The following is a 23,653-nucleotide window of genomic DNA, read 5'->3' on the forward strand; positions in this document are numbered from 1 at the left end:
TCTCATCTTGCCATCCCCAATCCCTAGCGCACCCCTCCAGAGCTGCGGAATGGTTTGATCGCCCCGCGGACTGAGTCGAAGGAAGTAGGAAGGAATAGCCCATGTAACGGGGAATGGGGGGGGGAGAGTAATAGACGGTGGTTATTTTTTTTTTTTTTTAATGAAAACGAACCTAAGCGTCTGCGCCCGTTGGAGGGACTTCGCGGCGCTTCTTCCGCCATCATCCGGAGCCTTTTCCGGCGTTGACCTCTCACCTCCCCTCGGCGGGAGGAGCTTGGGGAGAGGCGGGGCTTGGAAAAAAAAGGCGGGGCGGTAGGAAACGCTCATGGAGAAGCTGCAGAGGCTCGGGCTGAACGTGTGACAGTCGGTCCCTCTTTTCTAGCATCCCAAACGGTAGGGAGGAGATAGCGTGGTATGGGGCTGGAAGCGGGGGAGGAGGAGGCTCGCGTTGTCAGCTCAATTATTCTCGGGTTTAAGAGACAGGGATGAAGTGGGGCGGAAAATAGCTACTCCCCGTCGATTTGCACCCTGTTGATGCCAAGTAAAGGGCGCTGCATGGTATCCCCCTCCTAAATAAACTTGCATGGTGGGTTTACGGTGGTATTTATAAGAGACGCTGGAGGGCCAGTCTGGCTCCCGTCGGTAAGCACTGAGTCTTTAATAAGAAATTAAAAGGAAAGTCTTTACTTTCCCATCTATTACTTTAAAAGCGGGGAGGGAAGGGGTGCAACTCATCACATTTGTGGAAATGAGGTTTTCAGAGGGGGGACTGTCTGCCTATGGAGATTCTCATTGAGGTTATGGTTGACCCAAAGGCAACTGGACTTTTGGGGGGTTTTCTTTGAAGACTTTTCAAAGCCTTCAGTTGCCTCTTGAAAAAGCAGCCGTGGGACAGAGGGGGAACTGCCTTTATTAACTGCTTTTTTTTTTCCTTCCTTCCCTATACACTCTGGTTATTCACCAATTTCATTCTTCATAGCTGTTGCTTTTAAAAACTGCTGAGGAGGCTGTTTGCGGTTAGGACACTTTTCATCAAGGTGTGTGGATACAGCTGTGGAATTACAGTAGGAATCCTTGAATTAGTAAAATGCTGGCGTTGGATTCAACTGGTGAATGGTTTTGTTCCGATTTGTCTACGTGTGCATTGATTATGTGCAAAGGAATTGGTTTTCTCATGTAGCTTTGCTTCCCAGAGTCTATTGGAGTTGGATAGCCAATGAATTTAAATAATTATAATAAATAACCCCTTTCAGGGTTTTACCAACCAGCAGAAAAAACTTCCGCCAGTCATATAGACTTGCAGCAAGGTTTGGCTCTGTCCAGTCTTAAGCTTGTTCATCTGCTCCTACCCACATCCCAAGTCTTGTGGTCTTGGGGAAAAGGAGAAGTAAAATTGATTAACTTCTGGGCAGCCTTATTGTTATTCCCAGCTTGGGAGGGGGTAAGAGACTGAAATTGATAAGATTAGTTCAACTTCCTTATTCTCAAAGTGCTGTACTAAGGAATATGTGGGTGGCTGCATTTTATATTAATATACATTTGAAAATATTTTAATGTGGAAGAGTGAAAAGCTTCCCATCCTTTATTCCAGGGGTAGTTAACCTTTTTATACCTACCGCCCACTTTTGTATCTCTGTTAGTAATAAAATTCCACAGTAGGGAAGTAACTTTACTTTATAAAATTTATAAGAGCCAAGGTGGCGCAGTGGTTAAATGCAGCACTGCAGGCTACTGCTAGATCAGCAGGTCAGCGGTTCAAATCTCACCGGCTCAGGGTTGACTCAGCCTTCCATCCTTCCGAGGTGGGTAAAATGAGGACCCAGATTGTTGGGGGCAATATGCTGACTCTCTGTAAACCGCATAGAGAGGCCTGAAAGGCCTATGAAGCGGTATATAAGTCTACTGCTATATTGCTATTGCTATAAAGCAGAGTTGTAGCAAACCCCTACCGCCCACCATGAAAGCTGGAACGCCCATTAGTGGGTGATAGGGACCAGGTTGACTACCACTGCTTTAATCTGAATTAAATTATTAATGCATATTCACACATTTGTGGTACAGTGATATAAATCAAAGGCATTCATTGAATGTTGCAAAGGCTGGGAGAATATGGCTTTGATAAAGACTGGTTAGAGACCAGAGTGGAAGAGTTATGCCTTCCTCTTCCAACACTGCCAAGCCATCCCTTGCATCATGTTTGAAATGGGCCAGCTGACTTTCCCTCTGGAAAAAATGAGTGATTTTACACACCTTGATGTTATTGTTAGATGATGCTGGGCTAAAAAGTAGCATGCTAATTTTGTATTTGTATTGCTACTAAAAACCTATGGCCATGCCATTCGTGGGCTAGGGATGGAACAAGGACTGTGTTGTGGAACCGAAAGGGAAAATTAGTACTATCCAAGTAAGATTGTGTTGTCTTAATGGCAGATGGGAATAGGCCCAAAGAGTAGACTTCATCACAGTTGTAGCTGATATTCCCTTAATTAGCTGCCTTTGCCTTAGTAAGCTTCCATATCTTTAATTTTCGTACTGATCAGGTGAAAGAATTTTTTTTTAAAGTTGAAATTGTGTACATTTCTTTGGTAAAGACATTGTGACTATAATTGACTTAGTAGGCTTATATAAGGCTATTAGCCACTGCTTCCTTGGAAGCATATCCTGTTTAATTCAAAGGTTAAGGCTGGCCTACATTACTTTTCCAAGTGTGAAAATGGTTTCAGATTTCTAAGTGCTTATCAGATGCCGAATCCTGGTTTCTGAAATGAGATAAGTTTTCTTCTGTTATCCCTGCATATCCTTTGAGTGCATGCAATCTTTTGGGTTGTGACATTTGGAAACTTGAGAGGTGGGGTGAGCACACTCACAATTTCCCCAATGTAGGTTTGCATATCCACAAAAGCCTCAGGGTGGGGGTGAGGGCATTGTCAACCATGGAACAATTACTGATTAGAAGGCAAGTTAGGCTCCCTTGGATGCTTTGTAACATTGCATTGTTCTTGCAAATAAATAAATTTGAGATGTTGGATGAGTGGCAAATTTTCTAAATAAGTAAGATAAAAATTATCTTTTATAAATGAATAGGTTATGCTAGATTATTTTGGTTTGCAGCATGGCAGAGACTTGGTGGCACCAAGAGATGTGTCTGAGGACACACTAATTTCCCCAAGCACGTTGTTAACCACAGTTCAGTATTCCTTGCTTAACAATTATTATTATTATTTTACTATTAATACAATACAATAGCAGAGTTGGAAGGGACCTTGGAGGTCTTCTAGTCCAACCCCCTGCCTAGGCAGGAAATCCTATATCGTTTCAGACAAATGGCTATCCAACATCTTCTTAAAGACTTCCAGTGTTGGGGCATTTACAACTTCTGGAGGCAAGCTGTTCCACGGATTAATTGTTCTAACTGTCAGGAAATTTCTCCTCAGTTCTAAGTTGCTTCTCTCCTTGATTAGTTTCCACCCATTGCTTCTTATTCTACCCTCAGGTGCCTTGGAAAATAGTTTGACTCCCTCTTCTTTGTGGCACCCCCTGAGATATTGGAACCTCTAGTCCTTCTTTCTTTTAAACTAGACATACCCAATTCCTGCCAACCATTCTTCATATGTTTTAGTCTCCAGTCCCCTAATCATCTTTGTTGCTCTTCTCTGCACTCTTTCTAGATTCTCCACATCTTTTTTACATCGTGGCGACCAAAACTGAATGCAGTATTCCAAGTGTGGCCTTACCAAGGCATTATAAAGTGGTATTAACACTTCACGTGATCTTGATTCTATCCCTCTGTTTATGCAGCCTAGAACTGTATTGGCTTTTTTGGCAGCTGCTGCACACTGCTGGCTCATATTTAAATGGTTGTCCACTATGACTCCAAGATCCCTTTCACAGTTACTACTGTTGAGCAAGGTACCACCTATACTGTAACTCTGCATTTCGTTTTTGTTGCCTAAATGTAGAACCTTACACTTTTCACCATTGAATTTCATTTTATTAGATAGTGCCCAATGTTCAAGTTTGTCAAGATCCTTCTGTATTTTTAGCCTATCTTCTGGAGTGTTGGCTATTCCTGCCAGCTTGGTGTCATCTGCAAATTTGATGAGTTCCCCATTTATTCCCTCATCCAAATCATTGATGAAGATGTTGAAGAGTACTGGGCCCAAAACAGAGCCTTGGGATACTCCACTGCATACTTCCCTCCATGAAGATGCAGTTCCATTGAGGACTACACGTTGAGTGCGGTTGGTGAGCCAGTTACAAATCCATCTGGTGATTTTCCCATTTCTGCTTCTTTAGGGCTGAGATAGAGTATCCCAAAGTCACCTGGGTGGCTTTGTGCCAAAGTCAGGACTAGAACTCAGATCTCTCAGTTTCTACTTTGATGCTTTAACCACTGTGCTGTAATGTAGCGTGTCCCTAATCTGGTTGCTGTCAAATGTCCCATTTGTAATGTTGGAATAACATCTAGCTGGGAAACCAGTCAGTTTTAGTATATGCAATGCGGAATAGCATTGTTTTCGGTCAGGCTTCACCCCAGGAAATCACAGCTCTGCAGATACTTAAATTTGGTAATTTGGCTTAACTTGACAGAACTGTCTCCAAAGTAACAATGATTAGAATCATTTTGAAAACAAAATGATTGGTCCTCATCAGTGCAATGAAGTCCGTGTAGTTATGTTATCTGTGATGTAGAATTTAAACTTGAGAGTTTTCCTTCTACCTGAATTAATAGATATTGGCTCATTCTCTCAATAGCCTTGAGACACGGGTGAGCTATATTTTATATAATGTTTTTCACCTAAATATGTTGGGCTAGCTGTAACTAGGATGGGGCCCAGTCTGAATCAAAACCAAGCTTCATGTCATAAAATAGGTGACCATGCCACCCTAGGGTACTCTTCAAGGGTGGATTCCGGCAGGTACTACTGCCGGTTCACTCGTGTGCGCCTTAACATGCACGCTGTATGCACAGTGCAATGAAAATTGTTCTGTGCATGCACAGAAGTGAAAAACAAGATGGTGGGGCCCAAAGAACTGGTTCGGGGTTGTGACCCAGACTGCCAAACCACTGCTGGTTCGGCCGAGCCGGTCCGAGCCGGTAAGAACCCACCACTGGTACTACTCCAAGTTAAATCACAGCTTGCCTTATAATACACAACCTTGTTCTCCCACACTTATGAGTATGCACACTAGCTCTGGTTCTTCTTGCACTGCCATTGGCAAGGTCCAAGGGAATTGGATAGGGTTCCACCACAATACCGCGAAGCCCTTATCCGTGGAGACATAAGCGCGAACCCTAATCCGCGCTGTCCGAATCGCTAAAGCAAATGCGACCTTACTGCGCTGACATAAGGGGGGAGGGCAAATCCGCGCCTTCCGAAGCACTCAGCACCCTAAACCTAACCCTAAACCTAACCCTAAAGCAAACCCCTAAACCTAATCCTAACCCTTACCTTAATTTAAATCGGCTTTCTGCTGCCGCGCTGTTTTAAAGCGCCATTATGTCGCCGCGCTGTTGTCGCGGCGGTGATGACGCGCGGTGATGATGTCGCGGCTTTAGCAAAGCGGTTTTATCACCGCTATTTTGACGAGCGCGGTTTTTTTTTTTTCTCAAACATTTTATTTTATTTCATTTTCATTTTCATTTTATACAATCACTTATATACTGTGCATAAAAAAAAAAGAAAAAAGGAAAAAAAAAAAAACCCCACATAACACTTCATTCCCCCATACACCCTCTCTTCTCCCCCTCCAACTTTCCTTTCACCCCTCCAGCATTCCCCTCTTCTACTTCCCTACCCCCTCAGACATCTCCCCCTCCCTCCATTTCACCCTCCTTACATTCCCTCTCACTCCCTCTTTACTTCTCCCTTCTCTTTCCCTCTTCTCCTCACTTTGGTGTATCCATACAATTCAATTTGTTTTTTACAATAAAAGTAGAGAAAGAAAAAAAGAAAAAAAAAAGAAAAACGAGCCACAGTACACAAGTGAATTCTTATTGTTCTAAGGATTGAAACTGTAATTCCCCCCTCCCCCCTCCCCTCTATAATCCCCCCTCCCTAACCCCCTTACGGCTTCGCAGGTCCCATGCCCGGCATAGTTCTTTAACAAGCATTTGAGTATAATAAGGTCAGCTAACTTTAAAATTAAAAAAATAAGATAAAAGTAAAGCCAAAAAGAAAAAGGAAAAATAATAGAAAATAAGAAATAAAAAACAAAAAAGAAACACCCACACTCACACACAAAAAGAAGAAAGAAACAAAAAGGGTCAATAAACCCACTACGTTAACACAGCTTCCCATTATCTGTAAATCTTAAACAATGTGATTCATTCCAAATTTCGATTATTTTGCTACTTGCAGGGTTTCAAACTATATTAGAGCCAGGTAAGTTGATCAATTAGAATTCCCCAACTAAAAATCTCCTTGCTTTGTCTATCTATTCAGACCTTTAATTTATCTCTTTTTTATCCAAATATCCAAATCTTTCTATAACACCGTTAAACTCAAATACTTCTTTCATTTTTCATTTCCAACACCTCCCTTTCTATCCTTACCCACCTCCACATATAAATTTTTTACCTTCCACCCTGCCTTTATCCATATCCACATATATATTTTATCCACATTCATTGCTCCTCCCATGTTTACTCCACTTTCCTGAAGATTCTCCGACCAATCTTTCTTAACCTTATATTGATATAGCAACTCAAACAAACATCAGCTTGCATTCTAGCCCCAGGTAATCTAATTAAACTTTCGCTGCCCTTCCCTCTCCCACACACCTCCCAACTCCGTTCGTTCCAAACCGCAACTCAAAAAGATCACAATTTCCGTTCTCCTTGCCTAAGAAAATAGTTCATGCACAATTTGAGTTAGAGTTCAGACAAAACTTCTGTAGAATATATGTCCACAATCAGCAACGCTTCTTTCAGTCTCCATGTCTCATCATCAATATGCCACTTTTCCATTTTATCCCAGACGGAAATCATAAAGCTTTAAAAACATCGCTTAGTCTTTATTCTTTAGTCTTCTGCCCTTCCGGAAGAGGAAAGCAACACCCTCCGCCTTGTAGCCACGTGTCTCGCTGTTTGTCTTCTCCTTCTCCTTGTCTCTCCCCAGATCCGGATGAATCAGGAAGTCCCGCCTTCAGGGTCTCGTAGTAAAATTTTCGGGCTTCACAGACGGAGTTAATGCGGTGTTTTTGGTTGCCAAATGTAACTGTAATACCATCTGGGACTTCCCATTTGTATGAAATCTGAGAGTTTCTGAGCTCTTCGGTTAAGAAAGCGTACTGTCTTCTTGTTCTTAATATTTGAAATGGTATATCTTTAAAAACAATCAAGTCGTCCCCATCAATTCTCAACCTCTTTCCGTAGAGCCTCTGTATTATCTCATTTCTAGATTCCCTTGTAGTAAAGTATATTATTATGTCCCTCGGAAGCTGTCGCTGTTTTGCTACCCAGGAATTCTGGCGGTAAATTCTTTGAATCTGCCAATCAAAGACCTAAACCTAACCCTAAAGCAAACCCCTAAACCTAATCCTAACCCTTACCTTAATTTAAATCGGCTTTCTGCCGCCGCGCTGTTTTAAAGCGCCATTATGTCGCCGCGCTGTTGTCGCGGCGGTGATGACGCGCGGTGATGATGTCGCGGCTTTAGCAAAGCGGTTTTATCACCGCTATTTTGACGAGCGCGGTTTTGTCGTGCCACGATTGGATAGACCATGTATGATCTTTCACTCATATGTAGTTCCTCATAATACTGGAATGGGCCGGGAAAGGAATACTTAATTAATTTGATTTAATTTTATGTACCTTTATTTTTATAAATAACTAACTGATAATCTGGTGTTGCCCGGGTATTTATTTATTTATAGGGGGAAACCTAATTTCTTTCTTTTTAAATAAAGATTTTTATTAACAAACATGTAAAATACACACACACAAAAGTTAGACGTACACCACATTTATATAATGCAGGAACTTCCTGTTTTTTATAATAGTAATCAATTGATACCGCTCACCTTATATTATTTCCCCTTCTATTGTATTTCATTTGGATTTCACCATTCTTAACCCTCTTATTTTACTCATAACTATTATTTTTGAGTTTTGTTATATTCCTTCATTGATTTTTGTTTCTTTCCTCCATCCACCTATACCATTTATCCCATATCTGGTAGAATTCTCATTCTTCCTTTCCCTGGATTTCTTTAGTTAGTTTGTCCATTTTGGCACAGTCCATAATCTTTCTTACTATTTCATCTTCGCTTGGGATTAATTGGTTTTTCCATTTCTGGGCAAAGACAATCCTTGCCGCCGTAATTATATGTAGTATTAAATACTGGATTTCTTTTTTGTATTTCACAGACATAATTCCTAATTTAAAAAAACTTCAGGTTTCCATTCTATTTTAACCCCTGTTATTGCCTCCAGCCAATTTTTGATCCTTTTCTAAAAAAAATTTGCCTCCTCACAGGTCCAACATAAATGGTAATATGTTCCGTATATTGATTCACATTTCCAGCATTTTGGGGAGGTACTTGTTAAATTTTTAGCTAACCTTGTTGGTGCCAGGTGCCATCTGTAAAACATTTTGTACTGGAGGGGGAAACCTAATTTCTAATGTTGGATTTTCCCCTTTACCAGAGAGAGCCCCCTTGTGGAATACTGTGAAGCCGTTACCATGGCAGCTCCACTGTGCTTTACAGTAGAAGCCAGTATGGCACAACAGGCTGCATCTTAACAGAATACACACCCCAAGGGACGTTAGGGGTGTGTTACCACCACAGTATTTTTCTCCAGAGAGTAAGTCACCTATGTACCAAGTTTGGTTGAAATTGCTCAAGGTGTTCCAGAGTTATGCTGGAACCTACACACACACAGAGCCGTTTTTATATAGATAGATAGATTCAAGGTAGAGAACCATACCTAATACTCCTTCCTCCCATTTTACCCACCAACAACAGCCCTGTGGGGTGGGTTGGTCTGAGAATGACAAAATCACCCATTTGCTTTCATAACTAAGGCAAAACTAGATCTCATAATCTCCTGGTTTCTAGCCTGCTGCCTTAACCACTAAACCAAACTGGCTCTTATTTATTTGATTCTTAGTCCCATAGGTGATTTTTCAAGAGGCAACTGGACTTTCTGGTTTTCTTTGAAGACATTTTGGTTTCGCCGAAGAAGCTCCTTGGATGAGAAGTAAAACGAAAAAACAGAAAGTCCAATTACCTCTTGAAAAATCACCTATGGGAATACCATAACCGGGATGACTTAGAATATCCATAGACATTTGACTCTTAGTCTGCTCTGCATTTGATAGTAGTATATCTTTAAAATTGCAAACAAGGTGATACAGGTAGTCCTTGACTCATGATCATGACCATACTTTCTGTTGCTAAACAAGGCAGTTGCTAAGTGAGTTGTGCCCCATTTTACAACCTTTCCTGCCAGAGTTGTTAAGTGAATCATTGCAATTATTAAGTGAGTAACATAGTTACTAAGTGAATCTGGCTTCCCCATTGACTTTGCTTGCCAGATGTTTGCAAAAGATGATCACATGATCCTGGGACACTACAACGATCATAAATACATGCCAATTGCCAAGCAACCAAATATTGATCATGTGACCATGGGGATGTTGCAATGGTCATAAGTGTGAAAAATGGTTGTAAGTTTAGGACTGCTTGTTCGGCTAGGATAGAGACCTAAATAATAACTGATCCTGGAAGCAAGGCATCAGCTGTAGACACTAGTAAATTATTCAGTATCCTAGAGGCTGTGAAAAATTGTACAGTATCTGAAATCCTGAATATTGTTAAACATAGGCGGAATTAAGCTAAGTGGACCAATATGCCAACTCTGCATAAAGCTATATCCTTTCTCACATCTTTCTTTCTCCTTAACTTTTTCATAATTTTCCTTAAGAAAATTCACAGCAGTGGGGGTAGAGGGGAGGGAGAAGGAAACTTGCACTTGTTCACATCTGTTTTTATTTCATAATAGGATCCTTGAGAAGCAAGAAAAAAATGGCAAAAGAACTTCAAGAAATAATACAAAGATGTGTAAGTACTTTATTGCTTGCCAAGTTATCAAGTTTGAAAATATTGTTTTCATCTTGAAACATAATTAAATCTGATCTTCATTTTTTCAACTTCTAATTTGGGGCTGAATGTTCATTAAACTAATACAAAGATGGAGATTCTAAATGTGTCTAAATGATCTTGGATTAGACCCTGATATTTATTTGTGCTGTTAATAATCTTTGGAGTGCATCTCATTGTGTAGTCCATACTGAAAGAGCATGTTTGTATTAATAGTAGTTTGAATAGAATACTCTGTAATTGAAATATTAAGAGACTTACAAGTTCTTATATCTTCTTTAAAATGTTTGCAATAGAACAATATCAATATCATATGTTTCTGAATACCTTTATATTGTGAATTATAATTAAAAGATATATTCTTTCAGCAATTTCTTGACGAAAAGAATTTTAAAGGGGAAGATTATAACCTTTTTCAAGTTGCTGCACATAAATGTTTCGAGGAAGGGAATATAGCTGAAGTATTGGAAATTGTACAAAATGAAAAAAATGTGGTAAGTTTAAAAAAAACATATTTTTGTTTTATGTCGGATTACAAACATGAAAAAATAGGAATTATGTATGTTCTTACTGTAAAACAGAGGCTAAACATCTTAGTATGTTATTCAATTTGTTTATTCAATTTGGATGCTGCTCAACTCCAAATCTGGTGGCTCAATACATCATCAATACATAACAAAAACAGTGGGATGCCAAACATGAGCTGAAGCAAGTACAAATATAACCAGAAAATTACCACAATATGGTAATACAACGACAAAGCAAACCTGCAGGTAGTCCTCCATTTATGACTGTAATTGAGCCTACAAGGTTGATTATACTTGTGGTAGTCCATAAAGCAGATCACCAAATGACTGCACTTGATTTTACAACCTTTTTTTTGTGGTGGTCATTAAGTGAACAGGGTGGTTATAAAGTGAATGCTGTAGTCATTAAATGGACCATTGTTTGTTATGGGTTGTTATTTGGCCAGAAATCTGAAGTAAAGACATAAACCATGGTTACGTGCTCTACATGGGGCAGCCCTTGAAGAGTGTTCGGAGACTCCAGCTGGTCCAGAATGCAGCCGCGCGAGCGATTGTGGGTGCACCCCGGTACACCCACGTTACACCTATCCTCCGTGAGCTGCACTGGCTACCTATTGGTCTCCGGATACGCTTCAGGGTGCTAGTTATTACTTATAAAGCCCTACATGGTATTGGACCTGGGTACTTGAGAGACCGCCTTCTGCCGATTACATCCCACAGACCCATTCGATCCCACAGATTAGGCCTCCTCCGTATTCCATCTGCCGGCCAATGTCGGCTGGCGACTACTAGGAGGAGGGCCTTCTCTGTGGCTGCCCCGGCCTTTTGGAACGAGCTCCCCGTGGAGATTCGGACCCTCTCCACCCTTCAGGCCTTCCGGACGGCCGTGAATACCTGGCTGTCCCAGCAAGCCTGGGGTTGAGTTCCCCCCCCCCCACTCGAATTTGCTGTGTCTGTTGTGCTTTTAAATTGTTCGTATTGTGTGATTGTCTTTGTCTTACTTTGTGTAATTTCCCCTCCCTTGGCTTTGTTCAGCCGCCCTGAGTCGCTTTGGGGAATAGGGCGGCCTACAAATTGAATAAACTCAAACTCAAACGTGCTTTGGGGCACTGCCAGCAGCCCATAAATTGGGCCAGATGCTGAGTGCCCAAAAGTCAGTCATGTGACCACAGGGAGGGATGTTGGTACTTCAGATCTGAGTTGTACGTCTCTTTTTCGGGGTCCTTACTAACTTCATATTGGTTGTAAATCGGGGACTACCTGTAAAACATCATAAATGGGAACCACTCTACTCCAAGACCTGTATGAATAGCCAGAGTTCTTTGGGGCTTTCTGGAATGTCATCAGGCATTTGATACCCATTCAAAAGGACCAGTGGGAAAGGTCCATGCATGAGATGGATAAATTTGTTTTTAAGTCAAGCTCCTTGGTGGTCTCTGAGCTTAGTTTGTTTTCTTGCAGGCGTTTCATTACCCAAACTAGGTCAACATACTGATGATGTTACCTTCAGTAGTTTTGGGTAATGAAACCTCTGCAGGAAAGTAACCAAACTCAGAGAGTATCAACGACCTCTCATTTCAATCATGAGCTACAAATATTTTCCTTTATATTGTCTTTGTTCCATATGTTTGATGATAGCATGCATCCAGTATGTAAATATTCAGAGTTTTAATGGCATATGGCCAGAGGTGGGTTCCTACCAGTTCGCACCTATTCGGTAGAACCGGTTCGTCAAATCTACCGAACCGGTTAGAAGAGGTTCCACCAGTGGACCCGGAAAGCAGGCCACACCTACAGAAGAGGTTACCAAATTTTTTGAAACCCACCACTGGTCCTTGGATATGATTATTCTACACTATCATGCTCCTATTTATAAAACTCAGTGCCTCTGTGAAAGGTAAGGATGACTACTGCGTTTGTGGTGCAATCAGAACATTGCGTGTGTTGAAGTTGTTTTAACGCAAACCAAAGATGCCTTTTAAAAAACAAGTTTACATCATATTCTTATGCATGCCAGTGCTGTGTGTGAGGTAATTTAAGGTGGTTCTGACAAGTGTCGTCGGCCTCTTCATATCTGGTCATATGAGCGGCAAGCCACTCCCGGTCACATGGCTGGCAAGCCACTCCCATCCAGTCACATGGGTGGCAAGCCACACCCACAAAGGAAGCTACACCCATAGAGTAGGTTCGAACAATTTTTGAAACCCACCACTGCATATGGCCATAGCTAACTAAATATCCATAGCATGTTTCCTATGTTATTTTGTTAGGAAAAATATTAACTAATCTTTTGTTAGGAAAAGTATTTCATGTGAAAAGGGATAAATACATAATGAAGATTGGATTTGCATACTGTAGCAAGCCATGGGCAATTGAATAAATTGTAATTGATTGGGTTTGTACAACATGCTAAGCAATAAACCCTTTTTTATGCAGCTCATTGGTCAAATTGACATAACAGGCTATGGCATAAAACAGATTGCATATTTTAATGCACTGTATAAATTCAATCTATGTTTGAATTTATCACAATAAGTGTATCTATTATAATTAGCCTTCTATAAAAGAATCTTGTTTGCACCTGAGGCTAAAATCTTATCTTAATAGAGCCGAGGTGGCGCAGTGGTTAGGGTGCAGTACTGCAAGCCACTTCAGCTGACTGTGATCTGCAGTTCAGCAATTCAAATCTCACCGGCTCAAGGTCGACTCAGCCTTCCATCCTTCCGAGGTGGGTGAAATGAGGACCCAGACTGTGGGGGCAAGTTGCTGACTCAATTTGCTAAAAAATAATAATCTGTAAACCGCTTAAAGAGGGCTGAAAGCCCTATGAAGCGGTATATAAGTCTAATTAATAAGTCTAATTAATAATGTCGTATGAGCAAACCTGTGAAATTCTGCTGCCCAGCTATAAGTTTATTTGGGAAGATGCAATTTAACTGAATTAACATGAGCAGAATGGCATGAAACAAAGATATTTGTTGACGTTTCCTTTTTTTAGACTCTTAAATGCCAAAATATGATTTTTTTAATGTGCATATTTGGGGTTGAGAGGTAAAGTTTTTGATCTTAGCGTATTCCTCCTAATTTATCACAGGCCTTGAGAACTTGGTGCTTATCATCAGATATTCTGAACTACCACTTCCAAAATATTGTTTTCTGAACCTCAGTAATTAGAGCTAATGAGCTCTGCAACATCTGGAGGGCATTAGATCATCTATCCTTGTAATGGATTTTGGAGAAGCTTCCTGATTGATATGTGACGACATAGAACAGTTTGAATGTAGAGCACTGTGTTTGCCTTTGATGTCTATTTTTAATTTTTTGTCTGCAACTGAATTTTCTCTCTCTACAGGTTATTATAAAAAATATGGGCTGGAATCTTATAGGACCTATGCTCAGATGTATGCTGAAACAAGGGCAATATGATGTTGAGAGACAATATTGTATGAAAATACTAGGCAAGTTGGTAGAAGTAAGTTGCAACTTTTGTGCTGTAAGCTGTTTTGTAGTAGTGTTTTTAAAGATTGTCCTTTGGTTGTGTTCTTTCATGCTGATATAGACAATAGACATTCTCAGATTTGTAGGCAACTGATCAAGAAATGGGTACAGAACTGAAGAAGCTGGAACATTTAATGTCCCCATTTCCATAAACAGAGTGAAAAGTGTTTTGAGAATGTGAATGAATGAAGTGATACTCAAAAGAATAAGAGCATCGTTTAGACGTGTCGGCCACTTATGTTGCACGATCAGGATTTCTAATAGAACATAATGTAAATTGGCCGGTCAAAACCTCTCATTTGAATTGCTATTGATGTTATTTAAATAGCTAAATAGAATCAATTCTGTTTTCATAGAAGTAGAATGGTGACATGTATTTTATTTCACCAGTTATTAAGTAAAAAAGATCCCACAGACTAGGCCTCCTCCGAATTCCATCAGCTGCCCAGTGTCGACTGGCGACTACCCGGAGGAGGGCCTTCTCTGTGGCTGCTCCGACCCTGTGGAACGAACTCCCCGTGGAGATTCGTACCCTCACCACCCTCCAGGCCTTCCGCAAAGCCCTTAAAACCTGGCTGTTCCGACAGGCCTGGGGCTAAAGACTTGCAGCCCCACTTCGAATGGTATGATTGTTGTGTTTTTTAACTGTGTATGGTCTTTATATTTTGTAACTTTGTTTGTTTCCCCCTCCCTTGAATTGTGAGCCGCCCTGAGTCCCTTTCAGGGAAAAGGGCGGCATACAAATAAAGTAAATTAAAAAATAATAATTAAAAATTAACTTCATGTGTAACTTTTAAATATCATGCAAAGTATATCCATATAAAATATCTTTAACATGGTAAAGATGACTATATAAGATAGAAATTAAAAATGAAGTTGCCTTCAAATCTGCTCAATTTCTAGTGGAATAACGACCAGGTAATTATTTTGGCAGCCAAGAAAAGCGGCTTCCCCTTATTTTCCTGCAATCTTAGAAGTTTTGTTCTAGCTTTTCTTCTTTCTTGCAGTTGTGCAGTGCAAAAGAGCTTATACTGGGCTTCCTGGAACAGATTGAACAAGCTTCTAGGGAACAGACATCCTCCGTTATTTTACTTCTGCTTAAACCTTTGCAAAAAGGTAACAAGTGTCTTACTTTTCAAACTGAATTGATAATAGATGGACTGCTAATTTATTTGCAGCCGAAATACTTGGGAACCCTTTGCCTGATAGCTTATCCAGTTGCAGTTAAGTGGTATCACACAAGGTTCTCAAAAGTCTTCCAAGGCTATAACTGTTGGAAAATACTTAGAGCATCCTTTATAAGTAACAGGTATTCAATTTTAGTTTCTTAGAATATGTCCAAATCTACTTATAGGAAGGAGAGGCAATTGAATCCCACTTAGTCAATTAACCTTTTGAGATGGGTGGAAGGAGAAAGTTCTAGGATGCTGAAAATCGGCCCTTGTACAATATAAGTGAAAATCCTGAAGTGTTTTTTAGAAAACAATCTAAAATCACTTCTAAATCTCTCCCAATATTCAGGAAGTGATGAACTATAAGGATGGCAGTATATTTTATGGTACTAGTTTACTACTTGTTAAATCATAATCCGATTAATTCGAAGCCAGAAATTTTCTAAACATATGGCTGGTTTAACACCTCCTGTTTCACAATTTGCTTTAATTACAGTTTGTTGAACAAGACAAAAATGGTTCATGTAAAATGAAGCAGAAAACATAGTTCAGACATAGTGTTCAAATGCGTGGCACGACAAAACCGCGCTCGACTAAAGCGCGCCCAATTAAATCGCGTCGCTGACGTCATCAACAGGGCGACAACAGCGAGCGCGGAGAAAGAAGGGCGCTTTAAATAGCGCTTTAAAAGAAAGCCGATTCAAGTTAAGGTAAGGGTTAGGTTTAGGGTTAGCTTTAGGGTTAGGTTTAGGATTAGGTTTAGGGGGGTTAGGTTTAGGGGTTAATTTTAGGTTTAGCGTTTACAGCGTGCTTCTGTCTCCGCGCTGTTGTCGCCCTGTGATGACGTCAGCTACGCGGTTTCGTCAAGCGCGCTTTAGTCGAACGCGGTTTTGTGGTGGAACCGTTCAAATGTCATGGCAAACTAAACCAAGCAAATCACATTATGACTTGATAGCTTTGAAGCTAGCTAATGGTTGTTCTTTTCTTAGACCTGTATGCCAAAAGTATCTCGGTGTCTATATACTCAAATAATAAACTTGAATGTTCTCTTAACAAGTATTTTGCCTTTTTTTTTAGCACTTTTTAAACTGAATACTAAGAAAGCCTATTCAGTGGGGTTGTCACTGTCTACCATTTTGAGCCAACTTTCCCTTCTGCCCATTCCTTACACAAAACAGCAACTACAAGAAGACCAGCATGGACTTTGCCAGTGCCTCAATGCTCTAGCACAGTTTGTCAGACCATTTGTCCTTGAAATTGTTCAACACGTGGACATCATATCAGCTGGCAATCGCAACGATCTAAAGGAGGAACTACTAGGATTGTAAGTAAACCACTTTCTTTCGCAGGGTCTTTGTAAAAAAATCCAGCACCATAGGTTTTACAGCTACTTGTAAAGTTGCAAGTACCAATTTCAGAGACAGATCTGCAAAAGAAAATGTAGGCTAAAAGCGTTTTGGCTCCTCTTCCACCCTTTTTTCTACAACAAATGCTAATTGTATTGTAAAAGTGCCCAGTTGTCTCAATGACGGGCAAGAAATAGTTCTAGAGGACAGGACCATGTTGATCATAGAGTGTGGACGTTAAAAAACAGGCCACGTTTCGATCATATTGTAAGATCCCAGAATATGTTTAAGCCCAGACAGAGCCAAAATAAGAACTTAAACGGAGGCTTGAGAAAGAATCAGCATTTAATCTTTGATCAAAGTTTAAGTCTGGGTCAACGGTTTCAATACATACTAGAGGATATGCAAGGAAGAGCTACACTTAGAAAAAGTAAGATTCCCCTATAGTTAAAAACATAAGTCACTCCCCCATGGCCAGTGGTGGGTTTCAAAAATTGTTGGAACCTACTCTGTGGGTGTGGCCTCCTTTGTGGGAGTGGTTTGCCACCCATGTGACCGGATGGGAGTGGCTTGCTGCCCGTGTGACCGGATGGGAGTGGCTTGCCGCCCATGTGACCGGATATGAAATTATGAATTAATACTTAGGTCGGTCCAAATAGTTATTCAGAAGTTAGTGGTTAGAAGCAATTGTAAAGCAAGATATGGAATTAAAACCAGAAATATTTTGTTGGCTATTTGAAAGGGAGTATAATATATATTTAATTTTACACATGTTAGCAGCTGCTGGAATTGTGTTTGCACAACAGTGGAAAAACAGAGATATGTAAATGAATAAATATTACAATGTGCAGGAATAAATAAATTGACAATTAAAATCAAGAAAGCTTTGAATACTTTTTCATGTGGGATTGGTTTTAGCAATTGCCAAATAATGGAAACAGAAATTAGAAATCCAAACGTATGAAAGAAAACACCAATTATGTAAGGAAAGGTCCCTAAAATGTATAAGGAAATATTATTAGATCATTATTAATGCGTAGATAAATGCGGGACATTACACACCCACCAGTGGTGGGTTTCAAAAAATTTAGGAACCTCTTCTGTAGGTGTGGCCTGCTTTCCGGGTCCACTGGTGGAACCTCTTCTAACCGGTTCGGTAGATTTGACGAACCGGTTCTACCGAATAGGTGCGAACTGGTAGGAACCCACCTCTGCCCATGGCCCAGGTGTAGGTTTTAGGGATGTGGGGCAACTCCAACCTGAGATACTGTATGTGCTAAGTCCTAGATTGCAGGAAGAAGGTTGGCAGGAAGGAGATTTGATCAAATCTTCAGATCAAATGGCAGGAACTAACGTTTGACAATTACCAGATGCTTTTCAGAAGCCTAATACATCAGGAAGTTAGTTACAGGAAACAAATATATAATATACGATACATGTGTTACAAGAAACAAATGTTTACATACTATATGTGTGTTACAAATACAGAAGTTTACAGAACAACAGGTTTCTACTAATTTTAGTATACCAATATTTTATATTCTGTATTATTTAGTATATCCTTATTATTATTTCCCTACAAAAAGAGCCGAGGTGGCGCAGTGGTTAGAGTGCTGTACTGCAGCCACTTCAGCTGACTATTATCTGCAGTTCAGCGGTTCTAATCTCACCGGCTCAAGGTTGACTCAGCCTTCCATCCTTCCGAGGTGGGTGAAATGAGGACCCAGACTGTGGGGGGCGATATGCTGACTCTGTAAACCGCTTAGAGAGGGCTGAAAGCCCTATGAAGCGGTATATAAGTCTAACTGCTATTGCTATTGCTATACAATATCATCATGGCCACAGTCTTAACTTTTTCTACCATATGTGTAGAAACGCCAGAGGCTGCCTCTTATCCATCATTTTTTAGCTGGAAAAGAAATCAGTGTAAAACCTAATGCTTGAATTCATACTTGTGCTAAACTCAATGCATACTGTTTCACTTAATATGTTGCATGAAATTGTTTTGTAAATCATGATTCATAGTTTAGCGCAGGTAAACCAAGGCAATAGGGCGTATTAAGCAAAACATCAATTCTTGTCTATTTGTGAATTTGTGTTACTTTTTTTCTTTTTAGTCCTTTTTATTGAAGCTCAATTACTTTAGTTCTATTGTGAAATTGCTAGCTTCATTTTCATTATAGCCAAAATATACCAGCTGTGTCTTAACTCATATTTTGGGAGGAGAGAGGGATTGAGATACTGGTCCACAATGTTTCACTAGTTTCATGTTGATTCTGGATAATACTAATAGATTCTGTAAAGAAAAGTTTGAGATTACGTAACTCTTTCTTCTTTGGCCATCCCACTGGTTCTTAGTTCTAAATAGCAATAGCAATAGCAGTTAGACTTATATACTGCTTCATAGGGCTTTCAGCCCTCTCTAAGCGGTTTACAGAGTCAACATATCGCCCCCACAGTCTGGGTCCTCATTTCACCCACCTCGGAAGGATGGAAGGCTGAGTCAACCCTGAGCCGGTGAGATTTGAACAGCCGAACTGCAGATAACAGTCAGCTGAAGTGGCTGCAGTACAGCACTCTAATCACTGCGCCACCTCGGCAATACCTCAAATAACAAAGACCTGTACTGCTGCTCTTATTATTTAGTGTCTTGACTGATTCTCTGATATGCTCTACTTTTGTTTTCAGTTGCCTGAAAAGTTTAAAATATCCATTGCTAATGGCAGAGCTTGATCCATTGCCTGAAGAGATGGCTGAGAATCCGCTAAGGCAGTTTGCAGCTGAGATAGTTGTAAGTACACCTTGGGCGTGTTATCTTCTTTTTCTGCCCCCAGTTGTAAATGGAGTTAACAGTTATTTGTAAAATGATTTGCAAACTTTGGCTTCCTATGTGTATTGATCAAGTTTTATGAACTCCTGAAAGCAGGGTGATTCAGATAAGGGAACTACAAACAGTCCCTTGAGGTGAAGGCTTGTGAAGATAGTTCAAATGAATTTCACTTTACCATGCCGAAAGAAGTCCCGATGAGAGTTTGTTCTATGCAGCTTCATTAGTAGTATCTGCTGGAGGGGAATCACAAGCGGTGGGGAATCACAAACACATGGTTACGCCATCTCAAAGATGTTTGTTTCGTATATAGATGGCATTACATAAGCATGCCATTTGTGCAATGCCATCAGAATGTTATTTTTTTGCATCATTGCTTGCTTCGTGACCCGTCAAAAGCGCGGAGGACAAAATCGTGCTCGACGAAAGCGCGCATGTGACGTCATCACAGTGCAACGAAAAAAATTAAAAATTGAAATAAAATTAAAATTAAAGCAAGCCGATTCACATAAAGGTAAGGGTTAGGTTTAGGGTTAGGGTTAGGTTAAGGGTTAGGGTCAGGTTTAGAGCGTTAGCGTTAGGTTTAGCGTTAGGTTAAGGGTTAGTGTTAGGTTTAGCGTTACGTTAACGGTTAGGTTTAGGGTTAGATTTAGGGTTAGGTTAAGGGTTAGGTTTAGGGTTAGGTTTAGGGTTAGGTCTGGGGGGGTTAGGGTAAGGTTTTAGCTTTATTTTTACATTTTTCGATCACAGCGCGATGTTTTCGTCGCGCTGTGATGACGTCAAATGCGCGCTTTCGTCGAGCGCGATTTTGTCCTCCGCAATTTTGTGGTGGAACCGCTTGCTTATACTGTATTTGCTGCTGATCTGATTATTTACTACAGTATACATTTGTCTATGTGCTTTTTATATCAACATGAGCTTACATATACAATTGACTTACTGGTACTGCCACACCCACAAAGCCACGGCCACAGAACCGGAAGTAAAACATTTTGAATCCCGCCACTGATCCAGTGTGTTTAGGGCAGGTAGTCATTCAATTCTTCAGCTTGGTTTGCGTTCAGTCTGACCTTCCTTTCTAAGCCCAGATTTAGCAGGAAAAGATGCTTGCGTTCATCTCGCAACCTACATGTAGTTTGCAGCTCAGTGACTAAACTAGAATAATAATTATAATAGGGGGTGCATTGGCTCAGTGGTTAAGGACGCTGAGCTTGTCAGCTGGAGAGCTGACAGCCTAGTTTGAGACCCGAGCTATCTCCGTGCAACAGGATGAATTCCTGTTACTTGCCTCAGCTCCTGTGTACCTAGCCACTCGAAAGCATGCAAATGTAAGTACAGCTATGTGAATAAGTCCTGCACGCTTTATGGTTTACAGTTTATGACATTTTTGGACAGGCCATTGATTTTATGATATTTTATGCTAGCTGCTATGCAAATATTGTTATTTAAATAAATACTGGTTTTTAAGTGAAAAGCATAAGCTTTTTGCAATTTGGTGCTGCTTGCATGGGGATTGTGAATTTTCTTGCATGCTTACAATGCATGCTTACAATGACTATAAAAACAGATTAACTGATGCATACCCAGTGGCTTATGTGGTATAGAAGTCTTATAATTTAAATATTAAGCTTGGGGAAGTGAAAAATGAAAGTTCATTTTGTCTTTTTGTAATCAAATGCCCTAAAACTTTGCATAGCTAGAGTAAGACACTTAGCATTGATCCAATCACAAAGGACATCTCCAACATCAGTCTCCTGTAGAACAGTATAGAGAGGGTAGAGTTCCAGTGAAGGTTTAAATATCTTTAAATGGGACAAAATGTATATAAATGGAATTTGCACAAAGGCAAAAATTTCTCTTTTAAAAATCAGATGCAATTTTTGCAAACTGATGGACTAATAACACCAGAAAACAAAATACTATAAACACAAATCCACGTCTAAAATATTTGTTAGAGATAGTCCTTCCTTAGCTTTCTTTTCTTGGCTAATTTTATTTATTAAATTTGTTTGCCACCATCTCTCCACAAAGGTGACTCCATACACTACATCTTTGTGATTCCTGTCTCCATAGATGGCATCCTTCAGGTGAAGCTTCAGAAACAAATTGCTTAAGCTTTTGATGATTCCCGAGAGACATTTAGGTCATATTTCAATGTTTCCCGCATTTCCTATCCCAGGGAACTTTAATTGTAAGAGAAGAGAAAAAAAAGCTCAGGGATAGACTCTGGATTTCTTGGTGCTGTCTGAGCTTGATCGTTTTCTTGCAAACGTTTCATTACCCAACTAGGTAATCACATCAGTGTGAGTGCGGAGTTTGCTGCCTGTTTTGCTTAGTTTTGCTCTTGTTCCTGGCAGTTCCAGTTACAGGCACTCTGCCTAAAGCCTTCCACTTGAGCATTGCTTTTCTCTGCTTCTCAACTTAGAAAAACCAGTTCATCTTTTTACTTTCTGCATTATGCATACAACTTTTCCTCCCCTCCTTTTTCTCCCAAGCATTCTTCTTAAGTATTCTCCTCTTTCTTTCAACCCAAAGTTTTTATCCAGCAACGAGGAGTAAAGGATGTTGGGCATGCTCCAGATTACTTATACTGGTTTTTTAAAAATGCTTGAGAATCTCTTTCACCTCTTTCTCTTTGCTTGCCCTTCTGCAGACATGTACGGTATATCACCATAAGAGGGAGATGTTTCTTCACTTCTCTTACTCAGTGAGACTAGATTCCAAATGAGTGGATTTTGGATCTAGGTAGCTAAAAAAGGAAAGGCCATAGATCTATTTCCCTTATGTCTTGTATTTGAAGTCATTATGAACTTCTTGCTCTGGCATCTGAGCTATGGTGTTTGAAGCCTGAGGATTTTGATTTTCATGAGGTACAAGGTTCCGTGAATGAGAGCTGGCACATTACTACGCTGTTATATGCAGTAAAAACTATGAATGTCCTTGAAATATTATATAAAGCAGTGTTTCTCAACCTTGGCAACTTGAAGATGTCCGGACTTCAACTCCCAGAATTCCCCAGCCAGCATTTGCTGGCTGGGGAATTCTGGGAGTTGAAGTCCGGACATCTTCAAGTTGCCAAGGTTGAGAAACACTGATATAAAGAGATGAGATATTAAATAAGGAAGGCACGTCTATTTTTCTTTATAATAGTTTTAGGGGAAGTGAAATTCATGCTTAGACATTATGTCTGGGTCAATATGTTTCAGTATTCAGTCTTTATTTGCAGTACGAGATATTTTGTTTCTTTTAACAGGGAATTTTAGCGGATATTAAAGAATTATTTCCACAAGTGCATTTTCAGCCAATATGTAAACGTGAAAACTGGAATGATGAAGACATATCGGAAATGACCGAGGAACAATCTTCAGATGCTTTAGCGTGTCTATCTTACATAGTATATGTTCAGGACTGCTTTGGTGTTGACGGTCTCCCAGTAGTTTTCAAGTAAGCACAACATTGCTTTTATTTTTGTTGGCTTGGAAATGACTATTTGGCTAAATGGCTGAGGCATATAAGACTCTGCGTGACCCGTCAAAACCGCGTTCCACAAAAGCACAGTCGACGAAATCGCGTATGTGACGTTATCACAACGCGATGAAAAATATCGAAAAATTGAAATAAAAATTAAATTACAGCAAGCTGATTCACATAAAGGTAAGGGTTAGGTTAAGGGTTAGGGTTAGGGTTAGGGTTAGGTTAAGGGTTAGGGTTAGGGTTAGAGGGTTAGCGTTACGTTTAGCGTTAGGTTAAGGGTTAGGGTTAGGTTTTTCGTTAGGTTTAGGGTTAGGTTTAGGGTTAGGTTAAGGGTTAGGTTTAGGGTTAGGTTTAGGGTTAGGTTTGGGGGGGTTAGGGTAAGGTTTTCGCTTTATTTTTACATTTTTCGATCTTTTTCGTCGCGCTGTGATGACGTCACATATGCGCTTTCGTCGACCGCGATTTTGTCGTCCGCGGTTTTGTGGTGGAACCAGACTCTGTATTCCAGACCAGCTCAGCAGGTAAGATCATTCTCATTGGGGGGGGGGACAAAATTAAGGATCAGGTGATGGACAAGCAGACAAGAACTATTTAAGGCAGTGTTTCTCAACCTTGGTAACTTGAAGATGTCCAGACTTCAACTCTGGCTGGGGAATTCTGGGAGTTGAAGTCCAGACATCTTCAAGTTGCCAAGGTTGAGAA

The 23,653-nt window shown here is 40.3% G+C and overlaps 2 protein-coding genes across 2 annotated transcripts in view; one reads left to right on the top strand and one right to left on the bottom strand.

The window, feature by feature from the left end:
- Positions 1-268, bottom strand: part of RPAP2 (RNA polymerase II associated protein 2) — a 58,050-nt gene extending 57,782 nt beyond the window's left edge. The window contains exon 1 of the mRNA XM_087719309.1: positions 173-268. Coding sequence (XP_087575435.1) covers positions 173-224 — 52 coding nt within the window. The 5' untranslated portion in view covers positions 225-268. The remainder of the gene's footprint in view (positions 1-172) is intronic.
- A 48-nt stretch (positions 269-316) lies between these two features.
- GLMN (glomulin, FKBP associated protein) overlaps positions 317-23,653 on the top strand; it is a 44,910-nt gene continuing 21,573 nt past the window's right edge. Inside the window, 9 exon segments of the mRNA XM_087719310.1 lie at positions 317-393; positions 8,651-8,809; positions 10,010-10,068; positions 10,476-10,601; positions 13,987-14,106; positions 15,140-15,248; positions 16,382-16,628; positions 19,339-19,441; positions 22,731-22,921. Coding sequence (XP_087575436.1) covers positions 10,033-10,068; positions 10,476-10,601; positions 13,987-14,106; positions 15,140-15,248; positions 16,382-16,628; positions 19,339-19,441; positions 22,731-22,921 — 932 coding nt within the window. The 5' untranslated portion in view covers positions 317-393; positions 8,651-8,809; positions 10,010-10,032.

This window comes from Thamnophis sirtalis, unplaced genomic scaffold (genome assembly GCF_051295495.1).
Source record: "Thamnophis sirtalis isolate CommonGarterSnake01/CBP01778 unplaced genomic scaffold, rThaSir2_p1.2 scaffold_7, whole genome shotgun sequence".
Lineage (NCBI taxonomy): Eukaryota > Metazoa > Chordata > Lepidosauria > Squamata > Natricidae > Thamnophis > Thamnophis sirtalis.